This window comes from Musca vetustissima, unplaced genomic scaffold (assembly GCF_032173495.1).
Source record: "Musca vetustissima isolate MV318-11 ecotype Yass unplaced genomic scaffold, APGP_CSIRO_Mvet_v1 utg23410, whole genome shotgun sequence".
NCBI lineage: Eukaryota > Metazoa > Arthropoda > Insecta > Diptera > Muscidae > Musca > Musca vetustissima.
The window spans coordinates 174,542-191,139 of NW_026877286.1; the positions used below are offsets into that span (position 1 = coordinate 174,542).

Sequence of the window (16,598 nt, forward strand, 5' to 3'; positions counted from 1 at the left end):
AACATGTTAAATAAAGTCCTATGGTTCTTATAAAAATAATGGATTTCTTTTTCCTAAACCTAATATTAATATAAAATCTAGAAAGATTACAAAGTAATCCTCTGTAGTTCATTTTTATACCTTTTATAAATATAAACCAGTGAGCGGAGCAGTATAGTCGGACGGGGCCGACCATACGATACCCTACACAACTACCACGGAACTCAAATTTTCTGCGGATGTTTATTCCGAGACTGGGCAATATTTCGTGATATTTGCACCCTCTTGCCCGATTAGAGGTAAACAGCACCTCTTCCTCACCCTGATATATTTTCCGAATATTACGAGTATTCAGTACAGCTATTGTCCACATTCCCTTCACCGTAGGTTGTGTTGTGATGTTCGCCTTTCATTTGAGGTCTATACATCGACTCGAATATAACACAAAAAATAAAGTTTTCTGTCCACTTCATTCCAAAATTATTATCTGATCATCACCGAAAATTATAGGCGTTGTCCTTGACCATAACTGGAACCTCATGGAACATTTCAAAGCGATCAGCGCTATAGTTCCGCTCTCTAGAGTGATAATGGGTTACTAAATAATATACGAATACGGAGATACCTGTAAATATTTAGGTGTAACTCCCACATCCGAGCACATACAACAATATAATTGGTCTTAATTTAAAGGTCAACCACTCCTCTTGGATATAATATCAATATATGTCCTTCAGGGGTAAATATATACGCCATAGAATAAAAATTTTGTCATTTTTCACACGAAAGTCAGGGTCCATTTGACCCGCTAAATATTGACCGATCTTTCTCCAAACAGGCATGCTTATTCTTTGGCCCGATCCGCTTCTCCATTTCACGATGTTCGGATCATTGTTGCGGCCTCTGGAGCGACCAGAAAAACCGACAAAAATTTAGTATTTGGTCCATTTCATCCCCTAAATATTAACCGATCTTTCCCAAAAACAATAGGGGTCTTACATGCAAAATTTTGGAAGAGTTTATAACCTGTATCATACATGACGGACACAAATTTCGTGAAGATTGGTATACTTAAAGGTGGGTCTAGGACCAATATTTCGCGGCGTTACAAACTTTTGGGGCTGCACAAAGCTATAATACCCTGAAAACATAGTTGTGTAGGGTATAAATATTTTGAAGGCCTTCAATTGGAGGTACATAATACGTTCTAGGAAGACTACGAAGACACCTTCGAGAGGGCATCATTAAAGAAGTTGATATGTGGACTTTCTATAAATATAACCTCTTTAAAAACAGAAGACATAGTGGAGGTCTAGTGAGACTACAAGTAACTTTCTGAAAGTCATAATTTACAAAGGACAACGTATGAGACCTCTATAAATATAAGATCAGTCTTCCATAATCAGAACTCTCCAATGGAATCTCTATAGGTTTTCCGAAGACTTCCTTCAAATACCACAGAAACCTTCTGAAAACCATAATTGTGCAGAAGACGATATATGGGCCTTCTAATATAACACCTTAGAGAAAATACCTCCTATTAGCCTTCCATAATCTGAAATTTTCTTTAGGTCTTCCAAAGACGAATGCCCTTCTACAGATCGTCAATAGACAGGGGTAGGTCTTGTATAGGTAGTATACCTTCAACAGAAAACTGTAGGAAATACAATTAAGGAGATCACCTTTATATTAAACACTATGTATATAGGTAGATCTTAAGATCTTCAATTGAAAAATCCTTTAATTGAAAATAATGATATTTCATGGGCTTCAATAGACATATAACCTCCTATAATCTTCCTTATACAGCAACAATTATGTAGGTCTTCGATTGTTGCAATGATATCTTACATAGATATTATGTCTTCTACCGGCCTTCCACAAACAAAATTCTTTCTAGTCATCTATATGTCATCTTTATAGAGAAGACGATCTATATAACCTTAGACCGAATACCTTCTAGAGGTTATCCACAGATAACCTCTAGTACTCCAAAAGACGAAAGACCAAAAGATCTTTCACTGAAGAAAAACATCTACAGGTCTTCCATAGTCAGTAAAATTCTACATGTCTTCCGTAGACACAAGGTGGTCGTGCGTAGATAGTAGACCAAATGGGTCTTAGGAAGACTACGAAATAATTTTAAATTTTAGTGAAGATTTCAATAAACTGAATCCTTGTACACATTTTGCATGGATAGAAAAAAATTTACAAGTTTTCCATAGACGGAAAGTCTCATAAAAATCTTCTATAGAAAGTAAAAATTCTATAGGAAAATAACTTCTACTGGTCTTCCATAAGATGAACATACTTTTCTACAGTTCTCCAATGGACAGAAAATGTTTTAGATGACTTCCATATACATGTTTTTAATAGACGGAAATCATATATAGACCATCCATAGAGAGAAGACTTTGTATAGTACTTTCCACGTCCTAATGATTTTACCTTGGTTAGATCAAGTCTTAAGATGGGTCCCATTAGTCTACTCCTTCTGGTACCTCCCCCACAAACATTCAAACATATATTTCAATACAGCAACGCCTTCTGGAACCTCTTCATATTGTGTGGTAATTCGGTGACCTTCGCAAGCCTTAGGCTGCGGGTATAGATGTGTCGGCATCACTGACTGACACTTTTTAATTGTTTGGATACCATATTTATACATATGAACATCTATGGATCTTTCATAAACCCCCCTTTATAGTCTCCTATATTTTAAAGGTTTTTCATAGACCAAATCCTTTTACAAGATTAGGACCTTCCGTAAGGCTTTTCTACAAGTGTTCCATAGGCAGATGACTTCCTACAAGTATTTCATAGACGAAGGACCATCTAGTTGTCTTCCATTGAAGTAGGACATTCTAGAGGTTTTCCATATATAAAATACTTTTCTAAGTTTTTCTATAGTATACTTTACCAAAAACAGAAGTCCTATATAAAAAAGAATATATTCTAAAAGACGTACTTCACACACAGACCTTTTTAGACCAAAGCCTTTCTACAGGTATTTCGTAGACAGAAGGTCTTCCAGAGGTGTACTAAAGAAATTCGATTTTCTATATAACAGTGCAGTGATTTTTTCTACATTTTTAAACTGAAGTGGCCATATTCGCCAAAAAAACGTAACCCTCAAATTATAAATTTTACAGGAGAAGGTTTGTTTTAATAAATTCAGATTTAATAATGCTACTATTTTGCGTCTATAGTTTAAAACAAAACTAGTTTATAACAAAACTATAGTTCTAAATTTCAAAATAATAGCTTTATTAAATCTGAATTTATTAAAACAAACCTTCTCCTGTAAAATTTTTAATTTGAGGGTTACATTTTTTGGCGAATATGGCTCGATATAGCCACTTCAGTTTAAAAATGTAGAAAAAATCACTGCACTGTTATATAGAAAATCGAATTTCTTTAGTACACCTCTGGAAGACCTTCTGTCTACGAAATACCTGTAGAAGGACATTGGTCTAAAAAAACCTTCTCCTGTAAAATTTCAAATTTGAGGGTTACGTTTTTTTTGGCGAATATGGCTCGATATGATCTTCTGTTAGAACATTTTCATCGTAGATCCGTATTTTCAGCCGGAAGTGGTAGTAACTCGCCAGTGTCGGCTGTCTGAGGATAAGAACATTTTTAGGCGAAACGCTTTCAATATAAACCTATGTTTTGACATAGCCCTAATATAAGAGTCCCTATCGATTAAAGGAGTGCATAATGGTCGCACCATGTCTTTCATATACACCTTCTAGAAGTCTTCATGGACAGTAGATAATCTGTAGGCCATATCGGGAGAATTTTCGTTACAGAATTCGGTTTTCTATTTAAAAGTCACAATTTCGAAAGATTTTTAAGCAGGGGGTTTTCTTCATATGGGACTCCTGGTAAAAATGTGTTAATATAAGTCCATATGTTGACTTGGTCCTCTTAGTAATGGCTTCTGCTTCATTCTTGGTACTTTAAGGTCTTAATCGCATTTTCCAGCCACAGAACGGAATTCACCATGTTCGGTGCTCCTGGCAAAATATCTAATAGGTCTCGCCCATTTCCAACCTCTTATAGATCTGAGCCATATTTTTCCAATCAAAGTGGCTATAATTTTGCATTTCGTAGTTTAAAAGGATAAAAGACAACTTGGCAGACCATTTTCGATGTAGGTAAATGTTCACATATAAGGGCCTCAGTCGATTTAAGATATTTTGATTCTAGTGACAGTTTCCAACAGAAACGACTGCATTTTGACATATGGATCCCGTACGATATAAGGTAAATTAAAGATCTCGCCGAAAGAAGTGGCTATAATTTGGCATTCTGGCAGAAAATATCCAATATTGGCCAATGTTTCCAAATATAGGGTTCCCGCTACTTGTGGTAATTTGAAAGCCCTACACTCATTTTCCAACCAAAGTGGACACAGCTAGGTATTTCGGTTTCTCTTCGGTATATTCTTTAAAAGTCCACGCCTGTATTGGTCCCTCAAAAATATTTTCTTTTAAAATCCGGGCCTTGGTCCTTAAAAAATATTTTCTTTAAAAATCCACGCCTGTATTTTCTTTAAAATCCACTCCTGTATTTTCCATATTTTCCATAGGATGATCGGGGATTTCAGAGGCTTTCTGTAATTGAATTTCTTTGATCGTTTTTTACAAAAATCGGATTTTCTTCTTTTGCAGCGTTTTTTTTTTCTATATTCATAAACATATCAATGAAAAAACTAAAAAAATTCCCCTACATTTTTCTAAAAAATGCGTTATCATCTTTAGAATATGAATCTCCGCCTTTGACCACTATAAGTACCTACATGTGCACGATATAATTAACACAAATTATTTTATTTATATACTAGAGGGCCCGGCAAACGTTGTCTTGCCTAACAATATTGTTGATGTATAATTTTCGGCATTTTAGGTTGGTTTTATACCCTCCATCATAAGGTGAAGTGTATATATTTTTGTAACATCTTGGTAATTATCATAGCACACATAGGGTAACATTACAAAACTGAATTTGATGTTTATGAGTGAGTTTTGTTGTTCCATCCACGATTTAAGATATACATTTTATATTTGCACATACATTTGTACTACTCATAAGATGGCCTAGCGTTGTCCTGCCCCTGTATTCTGTAAATTTTTAACAACATTCGATATTGTCTATTTTACAACAATTTCATTTGTTAGTTTTATTGTTTTTACAATAACAAAAAAAAAATTTAAACAATATCGAATGTTGTTAAAAGCTACAGAATAGGCCTACTGGTGAAACACGACACCTCCCCTGTTGGCCAATTCTGGTCAATTGCTATCTTCAAACGGTACAGTTGTTGGCAGTAGAGATCAGAATTTAGCGTTTGGCCATATGAAAGCAACTCATAATAAATAATCCCATTCCAGTCCCACCAAATGCATAGCAGAACCTTCCTGGTCGTTAGTCCTGGTTTGGTCACCGTTTGAGGTGCTTCACCGCTCTTTGACCACGATCGTTTTTGCATTGGGTTATCGTACGTGATCCATTTCTCATTTCCAGTTACCATCCGTTTTTAAAAATAAGAGTATCTCATTCCGTTTGGTCAAGACTTCGCAGATGGAAATTCGATCCATTTCATTTTTTCTGTTAATTGGTGAGGCACCCAACCATTGAGCTTCTTTTTGAATCCAGCTTTGTGTGAATGGTTTAATTTTTAGCTCCTGGATGATGTTACGACATGCCTGTAAAATTCGATCGTTCCACCGGTATAATGGATTTCTTTTTCCCAAATCTAATATTAGGGATACTTATTGGGCAGAAATTCTCCCTAATTAGAATTTTCCATATTGACTCAAGTATTCGGATATCCCCATCTAACGGCATCCCTTAATATTCGGTGTTTGGCTGCAATGTTATGTTCGCCCAAGCTTTCAAATATCCCCCATGTAATAGTAATCCACCTTTTTCGATACTGTGGGGGATTTGGGCACGTTTGGTTGTATATTTGGTAGAATGAATCGTACTGAAATTGTCAATATTGGTTAAATCTTTGAGGTGCCCACAATAGTCGGTACTTTAAGGAGTTCGGTATTTTAGGGAGTGCTTCAGCCGAAGAGCTGTAATGTTTTATTTTGGATGAAGAAAACTTGTTTACAAAAAATTATCAATATTGGTGCAAATTGGTCCGGGTAGCCCCATATAATGAAATGCATATAATGATATACTCTTATTGTTCGGTATTTTCTCATGTGGTATTAGTATATATCCATACCCATTGTAGTATCGTATATCATTCATATCATATATCATTCCGTGATATTGAAAGGGTAAAACACATTTGCGGAAACATTTCTATTCACGACCAAGTTTTGTATAGCTCCTACATACGGGTCCCGCACCATTTTCGGTTTTGTAAAAAAATTGACGGAATGGGTCATGGATTTTTACATATTTCCCGTTTAATTTTCAGTATGTTGAAGTTCTTACACCCGGTTTCCAATCTACTACACATACTGTGTAACATAGTCCCCATATAAATGTCCCGGCCGATTTAAGGAATCTACATATTAGGAAGTACAAAAGTTCGATCTTAACAACGATTTTTCATTGTATTAAATATATCGGTAGTTGACATATTGAGGTAACATCATGAGATTCTTTGTTATAAGAAATGCTTTTTATAGTTGTTCTCTTTCAATATGAACTTACCTTTCTCTGTGATACACGTATGCGATTAAAGACATCGACCAACGATTAGGCATATAACCACCATATAACGGTACATTTTAGGTACTTCAATAACAACATGTTCCTATGTTCCTATTATTATTATTTTCAAGAAGAATAATCTAGGCCACATGTCTTAGAATCAGAACTCTTTCTGAATCTTCAGATTTTCATCCTTGCATTTGTTCCAAAATGTAAGTGAATTTTATGGAAAACGTGTACATACAATGATCGCGAATTCATCTCAATTATTGTTTTGCATTCTCAGAAAAAAAGTTTCGTTACAATGCCAATAGAATAAAATAAAATATTTTGAAAATTTTCTATATTTGACAAATGAATATTTTTTTTTCAAATATTGTTTTTCATAATATTTTTTTTCATAATATTTTTTCTTTTTTGCAAATTTTTCGCGATTTTTAAATTTTTCTCACCTTTTAAACCTTCCCTGAAGCTCTACGAATATTTTAAGACTAAGATAAGAAAAATCCGTTCAGCCGTTCTCGAGTTTTAGCGAGACTAACGAACAGCAATTCATTTTTATATATATAGATATGTATAATTTTTTTTTATAAAATGAATTTGTCATTAATTATAGAAAACATGAGTGCGATAAAAAATTGTAGTCAGTGTAATAACGACGACATGACGTTATCATCGTTATTAAAGTTTTGTTCGTCTAGTTATTTATTTATTTTTTTTTTTGCCAATATATTTTTGTGGGTTAACTCAATCAGCCATTGCTCATCGCACTTACTCTTAGGGGGGATTATTTGCAACTTGCGGCTTGTTTTGACTGTTTTTGGGGAGTTATGACTTTATCAGTGAAATATGTGGTGATTCCATACACAAATGCCATTTCGTTTTTTGTTGTTAAATAATTTGTTTGGCAATGTTCTTATATGAGTAAGAATGTTTGTGTGTGAGACTATTTACTTGTGAGCTATGTACATACGTACATATGTACTTATAAGCGGATATTTAAATAAAATGTTCAAATTCGTTTAAGGTAAACAGTTCCAAAATTGTATTGACACATCTATAGACATACATTTATACATAAATTCTTACGTGGGGATTATAATTAATACAAACAGCGGATTCATTCACAGTCATCTCGCTTCAATGCCAAGCAATTGTCGATAATGTGACATAGAATTCCCTTTTTCATAATAATATAATTATCATGTCATTGACATATAGCTGTTGATTTCTTTCTATTTTATTCCATTCAAGGGTCTTCCAGATGTTGATAATAGTTTCAGAATTTTGGTACATAAACATTCCATGTAATTGAAGTTTAATCAGTTGTGTATTACCAGAGCATAGTTTCACATTTTAAAATCTGGTGTGTTGTGTATGTCAGTGTTTTCAAAATGCTAGAAGTAATTAAAAAATAACAACCCGCATTTTTTAATGTTTTCTTTTAAGACTTGACATTAAAAATCAGTGAAAAAAATACAGTGAATGAACAAAGTACATACACTTAATGTTAAATGGGTTAAGTTCAGTTTGTAAACACATTTTGAATGATGAGAACTATTCTGGAATTTTTAAAATCATTATTTATGAAGGTTATTAGTACAAAATTAATAATTCGTTAACTAATAAGAACAATAACAAAATAAGAGAATTAAAAATGAAAAAATTGCAATAGAATTCGTTGGAATGTGCTTAAGTTTGGACGGAATCGCACACACTCCAAATAACTAAAATCAATCAGAACCCTTAAATTACAACCACTTCGGTTAGAAAATGTGCCTAGAACCATAATGGAGACAAAATAAGGATCTATACGTTATTAAAAACGTAGGTTTTTACTTTTTTTTTCAAAAAATCCGCGACTTAGTCCTTAAAAAATATTCTTAATGAAAAATCTGTGCCTTGGCCCATAAAAAATATTTCCTTTAAAAATCCGCGCCTAGATCCTTAAAAAATAGTATCTTTAAGAAATCCACGCCATGCTCCTTAAAAAAATATTTTGTTATACCTTCCACCATAGTATGGAGGGTATATTAATTTTGTCATTCCGTTTGTAACTCATCGAAATATTCATTTCCGACCCTATAAAGTATATATATTCTTGATCAGGGTAAAATTCTAAGACGATCTAGCCATGTCCGTCCGTCTGACTGTTGTAATCTTCTGAAGGAATTGAAATAGGGTCTGAAATTTTGCATAGGGTTGTCTTTTGTCTGCAGGCAGGTCAAGTTCGAAGATGGGATATATTTGTCCACGTTTAGGCATAGCTCCCATATAACGGTAACCCCCAATTTTCGGTATTTTGGGGTTCTTAACGCGTTTTTTAACCGAATTCGCTGAAATTTGGTACATTGGGTTCTTATTGGGTACTAAATGTATCCACAAAAAATTATACATATAGGTCCACTTTTTCTGGTAGTCCCCATATAACGGTACCTTCTAATTTTCAATATTTTGGGGGTTTTGATCATATTTTTCCACCGAATTGGCTGTAATTTAATATTTTGAGTTCTTAATAGGTGGCAAATCTCTCCACAAAAAAATTATGAATATAAGGGTACCCCCAATATTCGGTATTTTGGGGTTCTTGAGCGCGTTTTCCAACTCGCTGCAATTTGGTATTTTGTAGTCGTATATGGTAATAAATCTAAATCTATGGTAAACTAAAGTATGTGACCTTTATCTAAATGTGAATCGACGGTGAATCATAAACAAATTTAGACTTATTAATGCACGTTTGGTTCTTAATGGACATATTTTGGGTCCTACTTAAAATCGGACGAAACTATATGGGAGCTATATCTAAATTTGGACGGATTTCAACAAAACTTGACACACCCTTGGCTAAACTATTTTAAGTACGTTGTGCAAAATAAATCCGAACTGGTTGTGTGGCAATCTGCCTAACTTTGGGTCTTAAAATAGGACAATTTTCAGGAAGCTTTACACACATCATTCTGGACTCAATTCAGTACGCTATGTCAAATTTCGTGCAAAATTAAAATTAAATCGGGCAAAAATATATGAGAGCTATATCTAAATCTGAACCGATTTCCACGAAACTTAACACACACATCGTTCTAGTGTTTATTCAGTACGCTATGCCACATTTCGTGCAAATCGAAGGATATATAGGGACTTTGGTACACCATTTACATTAAATCGGTCGAACACATATATGTGAGCTATATCTAAATCTGAACCGATTTTCAAGAAATTTTACACACATTATTCTAGACTCAATTCAGTACGCTATGCCATCTATCTAAATCTGAACCGATTTTAAAGAAATTTTACACACATCATTCTAGACTCAATTCAGTACGCTAATTTCGAGAAAATCGAAATATATATATGTTCGACCGATTTAATGTTAATGCTGTACCAAAGTCCCTAAACCGTTAACATTAAATCGGTCGAACATAAATAGGATTTTCACGAAATTTTGCACACATCATTCTGGATTCAAGTCTTACGCTATGCCAAATTTCGTGCATATCGGAAGATATATAGGGACTTTTGTAAACCATTTACATGAGAGCAATATCTAAATCTGAACCGATTTTCAAGAAATTTTACACACATTATTCTGGTCTCAATTCAGTACGCTATGCCAAATTTCGTGCAAATCGGAAGATAGGAAGATATATAAAATCGGGCGAAACTATATATGGGAGCTATATCTAATTCTGAACCGAGTTTCACGAAACTTGGTAGACATCATTCTAGACCTTATTCGTTACGATGTGCCAAATTTCGTGGAAATCGAAAGATATATAGGGACTTTGGTACACAATTTACCTTAAATCGGACGAAACTATATAAGGGAGCTATAACTAAATCTGAACCGATTTTCACGAAACTTTGCACACATCATTCTAGACTTAATTTAGTACGCTATGCCAAATTTCGTGCCCATCGAAAGATATATAGGGACTTTGGTACACAATTTACCTTAAATCGGACGAAAATATATATGGGACCTATTTAGATATAGGTCCCATATATATCTGAACCGATTTTTCCCAATTTCAATAGGGTTCGTCCTTGGGCCAAACAAATGAGCTGTGCCAAATGTCGTCCCATTCGGATCATAAATGCGACCTGTACTTTGTTTACAATTTAACATGGACAGACGGACGGACGGACGGACATGCATAGGTCGACTCAGAAAGTGATTCTATGCATATTCTCAGGGACGTACGCAGGGGGGCGGCCGGGGGGCCCGGGCCCCCCCCCCCCCCCCCGAAATGAATTTTTTTCACAGTAAATTTATGTTTGAAACAGCGATTTTTTTCATTTTGTACTACCGGGCCCCCCCCGAAATGAAGTCCTGTGTACGTTGCTGCATATTCTCAAAAGGAACCATGGGTCTATTTCGATTATTTTTGCCTGTTACAAACATATGTACAAAGACATAATACCCTGTACCACAGTGTGGTAAAGGGTATAAAAATAGAACGTAAGATTCCATAATTAATTATAACCCGCAGTTATTGATTACTTTGAACATTTGTGGGGGAGGTACCCGAAGAGGTGGACCAATGGGTCCCATCTTCAAACTTGATCTAGGCTTTGTAAAGAAAATATGTTGTGCAACGTTTGGTACAAATCGGACATTCCATTTGCCTGATATTGGATTTATAAATACTGAAAATGGACCGATATTCCCCATCTTCGAACTTGACCAAACTTTGGAAAAAATCGTAAGATGTGCGAAGTTTGAATGAAATCAAACTTTTCTGAAACGGAGTTGGTCCAAAGAAACATATGGTCTAGAAACAATATTTCGATGAGGCAAATTTTCATTGTATCAAAGTGTATACACCCTCATTAGCCACTGACTGAGACTGAGGGTATAAATATTAATTAAAAATAACTGAAATTTGTATTTGGAATACATTATGGTTTACATAGGTCCACTTTTTGGTATGTTCCCTATATTTTCATTTCATGTACCTGTCAGTTTTCCTATGGTGGAGGGTATCCAAAGTTTGGCCCGGCTTTTTTACTTGTTTTTTTGTTTTAATCCCCGCCATTGCACTTAATAATATTTTCTTCAAAAAACAACTATGCCTCGATCTATATAAAATATATTCATCAAAAAACCGCCAACTTCAATAAATGATGATGTCTTGTATCCATATGTCGCCTATACCTGATCGAGGGCCGATATTGGTCTTTTCATAAGTTTTTTAAGTTTTTTTGAAAATCGTTTAAGATTTTGATGTAGCTCCCATATTTACTTTTGTCCGATTTTATATTTCTCCGATTGACTCGAATTTTTGTACAACGTATTAAATTGAGATTATTATAACGTTATTGTCTTCTGTTGAAATTGGTGCAGATGCAGATATAGCTTCCAATGAGGTTCCAAAATACAAAATTTGCTGCCAATTCCGTTGAAAATCGTTCCCAACCTCAATAATAATAATAACTAATAAATAAATAAAAAAAAAATGTTTGAAAGTGTCCCTACCATCATTTTATTTTGATCACCTTATAATGAAGTTTATATAAATGCTTGCGAGAAGGTCTTTTATTAGTAGAGAATCCAAAAATCCACTTTTAGCCATATGAGGCCAGAACCGACTTTTTTATTTTGTCCAAAGAGAGTTGTTCAACCTCCAAGAATCCAGTATGCAAATTTTAGCTCGGTTGGAACATGCTTCTATAAAAGTACCGAAAACGATGCGGTGCCCGTATAAAGGTGCTATGATTTTATGCGAAGACACTTGGATTATTATTGGCCGCTACTTCGTTATCGAATGTGGGAAATATATAAACATGCCTTAAAATATTATGGTGTTTTCACAGTAGAAGAGCTAAACAGACGACATCGACAATATCGATCATAGTTAAAATTTTATTTCATTTGTTCTCCTATAGTACATATTTGCAAATCTACCTCCATATCTCAAGACCGCAACAGAAATCTAGATCTAACTAAATTTGGTACCATTTGTTGACTGTTAAGCTCTTGATTCGAGCTCTAATGTTCAACCAAAATCTAAATTTTACCAAATTTAATATCATTTAGTACACACTAATATAAATTTGCATAACACTACCTACGTCAAAAATCCTACAGAAATCAGATTTGCCAAATTCAGAAACCCAATTGAATCACATTTAGTACATATAAGTACGAATTTCCGAAACTTCCAACAGTAATCTTTATTCTAAATTAAAAAAATTCCTGCTATATCGGTTCACCTAAATTGCATCGAATTTACCAATTAGTACACACTAAAATAAATTTCCATAACACTGTCTACCTCAAAAATACAACGGAAATAATATTTCCCAATTTCAGGATTCCAGCCCCATCGATTCACCCAAATCGAAATAGTACCAAATTCAGTACACATAAGTAAGAATTTCCATAACTACTGACATCACACAATCCAATAGAAATTATAGAAAAATCTTCCTTTAAAAAACTTCCTACAAACCCCAACCGAATCATCTAAATTGTACCAAATTTAGTACACATTAATATCAATTTCCACAAGTACCCACCTCAACAATCCCATAGAAATCATATTTCCCAATTTCAAGATTCTAGCCCGATTCGACCCGACCACCCAAATCCAAATTGTATCAAATTTAGTACCCATAAGTACAAGTTTTCAGAACAAATCGATACATGATTCCAATGGTACCAAATATAGTACCATTTAGTACTTTTCGTACACCTACACTCCGACGTTAATGTAAACTTCAAATTTCAGGATTCTAGATCTATTCGTGCCTCCAAATTCAGATTTTACAAAATTTAGTATTGTTTAATACTTTCTGTACAAATGAGTACACTTTTCCAAAACCACCTTCTTATATCGACCCTTCTTCTCAACCTTGATTCACATTCCATATTTCAAGTCTGACGTCTTGGATACCATCATTATATCGCCTGATGTCCTGACGGATGTAGATCTGCCATCACTGTTTGGTGATTGGGATGACAAGGCAGATAGCATGTTGCTTGACTGAGAACATCCTGGTCTCTTCATGTGGGTGATCGGCACTCGTCATCTGGACGCAGCCGGTTGCAATTCGGAGTGCATTATTTTGTGTTGATAGCAAGGATCTCCATTGTGTGTCGCTAAGGAGAGAAGTCCAGACTGAGGCAGCATAATTAAGGATGGAAGGACCTTTGACCTTGCATTGTCCTTGCCCAGGAGGTGCCAACCAAAGCTTTAAGATCCCAAGTTGTTGGAATAAATTGCGCGGTTTAGTACCATAATAGAGATAATTTCATTTTATGCTTCAATTTTAGGTTCATATTCGATGTTACCATATGCCTTTTTTACGACACGCATCTGTATTATGTCTTTGTCATCATAAGGATAGAGAACGGTAGCACGGTCAGTCTCATCTCCTCACACCCTATGGTCATCGGGCAATGTTAGTTCTCGTAAAGTTCTACACCATAGCGTAGTATGAGTTCATAACCATGCATTATTTAGATAAATACAACACCCATCCTCCAACAGGCCTCTCAACGAGCGTGTTTATTACATAACTAATATCAGATCAGTTCGGTCCCCTTAATTCGGGATATTCTTAAATTCATAGCATGTCCACGAATATTAGACCTCACACCCTATGGTCATCGGGCAATGTTAGTTCTCGTAAAGTTCTACACCATAGCGTAGTATGAGTTCATAAGCATGCATTATTTAGATAAATACAACACCCATCCTCCAACAGGCCTCTCAACGAGCGTGTTTATTACATAACTAATATCAGATTAGTTCGGTCGCCTTAATTCGGGATATTCTTAAATTCATAGCATGTCCACGAATATTAGACCGGAATGTGATATTGATTCCAAGGTATCTTTTAAGTTTCCTTTTCAGATCTTTTTATTTCATAGTTAGAAGCAGTATCAGATTATCTGAAGTAACTCAGCAAAAACATCTTTGGATCCAATTGAGGGAAAGAACAGAGAACAAAATTGTACCAGAGAAATGAGATTTTCATTATATCTGAGTTGTCTCCTTCAAATTCAAATACCTGTAGATTTTTTATTAACCTTTCCAATTTTTATAAAAAAAATAGAACAACATTTTTGTATTTTTAAAATTGTATCGACTTTAGATATATTAATTGTTAAAAGTCAACATCTAGTTCATGATCTTGGTAATCTTGAGTTTGAGGTAAATGCCTCCAGATGCTAATGACACTTGGATAATGAAAAGCATATCCATGTGTTGCTTGTCACGTTGCTGTCGCATTTCAAAATGGATTTCAATTGTATTTTTCTGTAAACAAAAATTGTTTATAAGTTGTTATTAATAATTTATTTCTCTTTTAATTTTACAGACTATCCTCTATCAGGATGGCGAAGATGAACCGGTATATCAAAATCCGAACTTGGGCAAATTGCACGAGGGTGTCAGTTTTACGGTGAAAGGACGAACAAAGAAACATTGTGAAAGGTAAGTAAGAAATGAAATACCATATCCGACCACTCTTAATATTCAATTTTATCTCCCCTTCGCAGGTTCTCAATAAATTTCATCATTGAAAATGCCACACGTGATGTTGCCCTGCACATTAATCCGCGACTACCTCAAAATTATATTGTACGCAACACAAAAGTTCGCAATGCCTGGGGCCGCGAAGAGGTAGCCTCCGCTTTGCCCTTCAGCCTACGACGTGGCGCTGCATTTTCCGTACAGATTCTATTCACCGACGAATGTTATATGATCTCAGTGAATGGTTATCATTTTTGTAAATTCTATCATCGTTTGCCTTACGAAAGTGTTCAAAGTCTCGAAGTAAAGGGAGAAATTGAAGATGTTACCGTTGAACGGTCCGAAGTGCAAAATTATCCCGAACGTTTACCAGAATCGGTGCCACAAACGGTACGATTGGGTAGAGCTTTAAGAGAACCAACACTGCCCGATGCCCATACGGTAGGTGGTAATGAGGATGAGACTGATCGTGTTGCCGTCCCCAATGCGGATACGGATGAGGACAAAGTCATAACACAATGGCGTGTCGTAAAGAAGGCCAACGGTGACATCGAATATGAACCGAAAATTGTAGCATTAAATGAAATCAAATTACCCTATTATGGTACCATACCGCGCAATTCATTCCAACTGGGACGAGTACTTAAGGTCGAGGGACGTGTCCGTCTACTGCCACAATCGTTTTACATAAATATGCAGTCGGGTCACAACTGTTGGCCACATCCCGTTGTAGCGTTGCATTTAAATCCACGTTTTACCAAACAAAGTTCCGGTGCCATTGGGCGAGCCACAGTGATACGTAACTCATGGATCGATGGTAATTGGGGCCAGGAGGAACGTTCCGATTTGGAAACGAAATTTTTACCCGGCAAACCCTTCAGTTTACAAATTGTCCATGGCGAAGATTCGTTTAAGATTTACGTAAATCATCAATTGCTGACGGAATATAAATTCCGCGTTAGTCCCAGTACAATTGATACGATATATATACAAGGTGATATTAAACTATTCGATGTAGCTTTGGAACCATATAAATCGGTTTAAGTGCAAGCAGATTTATAGGGGAGAAAAATTAAGAACAAAAGACGAGTGTGGAAAAACGTAAATGTGAAATGAGCCTGTTTGGAAGTGATGGTGTATGAGGAATGACGGGAAAGGAAGAATTTTGATGTAAGTAGAGAATATTAGTTTGTATAAAATTTTATATTTTACGCCTTTACTTTTTTATAGTTTATACCAAGCAAGAATTGTATGTAAGTCCAGAGTTGTATGAAAGTCTCAAATTATTCTGGTGGTGTACTAAATCTTTATACTTTACATAAAGTCAACTTAATGACGTAGACAGAATACGAAACACCAATTCAACCGTAATGTCTTCCGGAACAATTCCGAGACCCGAATTCTTCATTTAATTTCACCTTCAGAAGTAAATGAGATGATTTTAAGTATGACAATTTT

The 16,598-nt window shown here is 35.1% G+C and overlaps 1 protein-coding gene across 1 annotated transcript in view; it reads left to right on the forward strand.

Moving 5' to 3' along the window:
* The window catches only part of LOC133321855 (uncharacterized), a 43,603-nt gene that overhangs the window by 8,888 nt on the left and 18,117 nt on the right, over positions 1-16,598 (forward strand). Inside the window, exons 2-3 of the mRNA XM_061530926.1 lie at positions 14,986-15,101; positions 15,167-16,178. Of these exons, the coding sequence (XP_061386910.1) occupies positions 14,986-15,101; positions 15,167-16,178 (1,128 nt within the window). The remainder of the gene's footprint in view (positions 1-14,985; positions 15,102-15,166; positions 16,179-16,598) is intronic.